General features: G+C 40.3%; 1 protein-coding gene across 1 annotated transcript in view; it reads left to right on the top strand.

Moving 5' to 3' along the window:
• The first annotated feature begins 1,392 nt into the window (after positions 1–1,392).
• The window catches only part of LOC101653731 (olfactory receptor 5B12-like), a 2,952-nt gene continuing 2,095 nt past the window's right edge, over positions 1,393–2,249 (top strand). The window contains exon 1 of the mRNA XM_004714983.2: positions 1,393–2,249. Coding sequence (XP_004715040.2) covers positions 1,405–2,249 — 845 coding nt within the window. The 5' untranslated portion in view covers positions 1,393–1,404.

Here is a 2,249-nt window from a genome sequence, read left to right as displayed (position 1 = left end):
GCCAAGCACCATCTGCTTTCTTCACCACATTTGCTTATGCACCCATTTGGTCTTCAGCAATCCTGCCAGGAGAGTAAGCATCAGAGTGCCACTTGTTAAAAAAGGTGTTCTCACATGGAGCAGAGGCTCAAAGTCTGTCCACTAACTCAGTGTATTACTATATAAATATATGTCATACGCCGATACCTCTATTTTATGAATTAATATATTTACATATATACACACCTATGTTTATACCTCTATCCATAGCTTTGCTTCCTACATCTTTCCTCTGTTTCCGGTTATCTTCTTCCTGCTCCACCATCACTCTCACCCATCTTCTGACTCTTAGTAATTCCTCTCAGCTAGAATGCTGTTGTTCCAGGACCCCAGGATCTCCACTTCCTCCTTGCTGTTGATTTTAATTCCCTAGTTACTACCCTGTCTATGGTGTTCTTTGCTCACCACTTCCTTCCTCCACTTACTCTTTACATGAGTAAAAAGTCTAATCTTTCTCCCTCATATTTTCTAGTGGTTTCTAATGGATGACATTATGTTTAGCCATCCAATGAATAACTACAAGACCACCAGGGTTCCTAGACTGTAGGAGAGAGATGACAATATCTGTCTCTGTGTGATATATAGCTTTGTAACTCCTAAAGAGGGTTACTATGAGTAAGAGTCACCTCTATGGCCGTGGGTTTGATTTGGGATTTGGTTTCACACATTCTGGGTACTTACTACACAGCGATATTATTTAGGATAAAAATATACTTTATTGAGAGTAGAAGGGTAGGGGTGAGGGAAAAAGAGGAAGGCTCAAACAGAAAGAAAATATTTCAAAAATGATGATGCCAACATATGTGCAAAGGTACTTGATACACTTGATGTATGTATTGTTAAAAGATCAGTAAGAGCCCCCAATGAAATGATTAATAAAAAGGGGGAAAAAAGAAAAAAAGTAATCTCTTACTTAACTGACTTTCATGTAAAACTATTCTTGACAACATGCAAATGACAGAAAATTGAGAGTTGAAGTAAAAGAAATTGAATTTCACACCAGGTCAATTGAGCTCAACTATTTTAATGAATTGCAATAATTTGTGTCAATATTAGAAAATCTGAATGAGGATCCTGTCACATTCTGGTTGGTAGCTAATCTTGTGATCTTGAAAAGCAAATTTTCCTTCTCTACATTTTATGTTTAGAAATTCCATAATTGGAGCACAATATCATTCCAGAAATTACTAAACATAGAAGTTTTTTAAGGGCAATGTGTTACATCTAGAGAATCCTGGAAGCAATCAAGGAAATGCTAAACTTAGAGGCAGACATCTCATTGATAACAGTAATGTTCTATCCTCTGTCACTCCGATCCTGTTTCTCATTTCTACAGGACAGCCACAAGATTCCCCAGTGTTTCCAATGGAGAACAATTCAGAGGTGACTGAGTTCATTCTTGTGGGATTAACCAATAATCCCACACTGCAGATTCTGTTCTTCCTACTTTTTTTCCTCATCTACCTCATCGCTCTGGTTGGAAACCTAGGGATGATCCTGCTGATCCTGCTGGACGCTCGTCTCCACACTCCCATGTACTTTTTCCTCAGCAACCTCTCTCTGGCTGACTTTGGTTACTCCTCAGCTGTCACTCCCAAGGTCATGGCAGGGCTTCTCACAGGAGACAACGTCATCTCCTATAATCATTGTGCCACTCAATTCTTCTTTTTTGGAGCTTTTGCCATTGCAGAAAGTAACCTCTTGGTTGTAATGGCTTATGATCGCTACGCAGCTGTGTGTAAACCGCTCTATTACACTACCACAATGACAACAAATGTGTGTGCTGCTCTGAGCTTAGGCTCTTATGTCATTGCTTTCTTGGATGTTTCCATCCACACTGGAAACATTTTCAGGCTCTCCTTTTGTAGGTCCAATGTGATTGACCACTTTTTCTGTGATGCTCCTTCGCTTTTGCCCCTCTCATGCTCTGACAGATACATCACGGAGCTAGTTATTTATTTTGTAGTAGCCTTCAATACACTCTTTTCTCTCATGGTAATATTGACTTCTTATATATTAGTGTTTGCTATGATCCTGAGGATGCGCTCATCTGAGGGACGCCAGAAGGCCTTTTCCACCTGTGCTTCCCACCTCACTGCAGTCTCCATCCTCTATGGGATAATCACCTTCATGTACCTACAGCCCAGCTCCAGTCACTCCATGGACACAGACAAAATAGCATCTGTGTTCTATGCCATCGTCATCCCGAT

Source organism: Echinops telfairi, unplaced genomic scaffold (assembly GCF_000313985.2).
Source record: "Echinops telfairi isolate 266 unplaced genomic scaffold, ASM31398v2 ScPeMD7_7416;HRSCAF=8454, whole genome shotgun sequence".
Taxonomy (NCBI): Eukaryota; Metazoa; Chordata; class Mammalia; order Afrosoricida; family Tenrecidae; genus Echinops; species Echinops telfairi.
The sequence above is the reverse complement of the archived record's forward strand: the minus strand, read 5'-3'. Positions and strand labels throughout refer to the sequence as shown.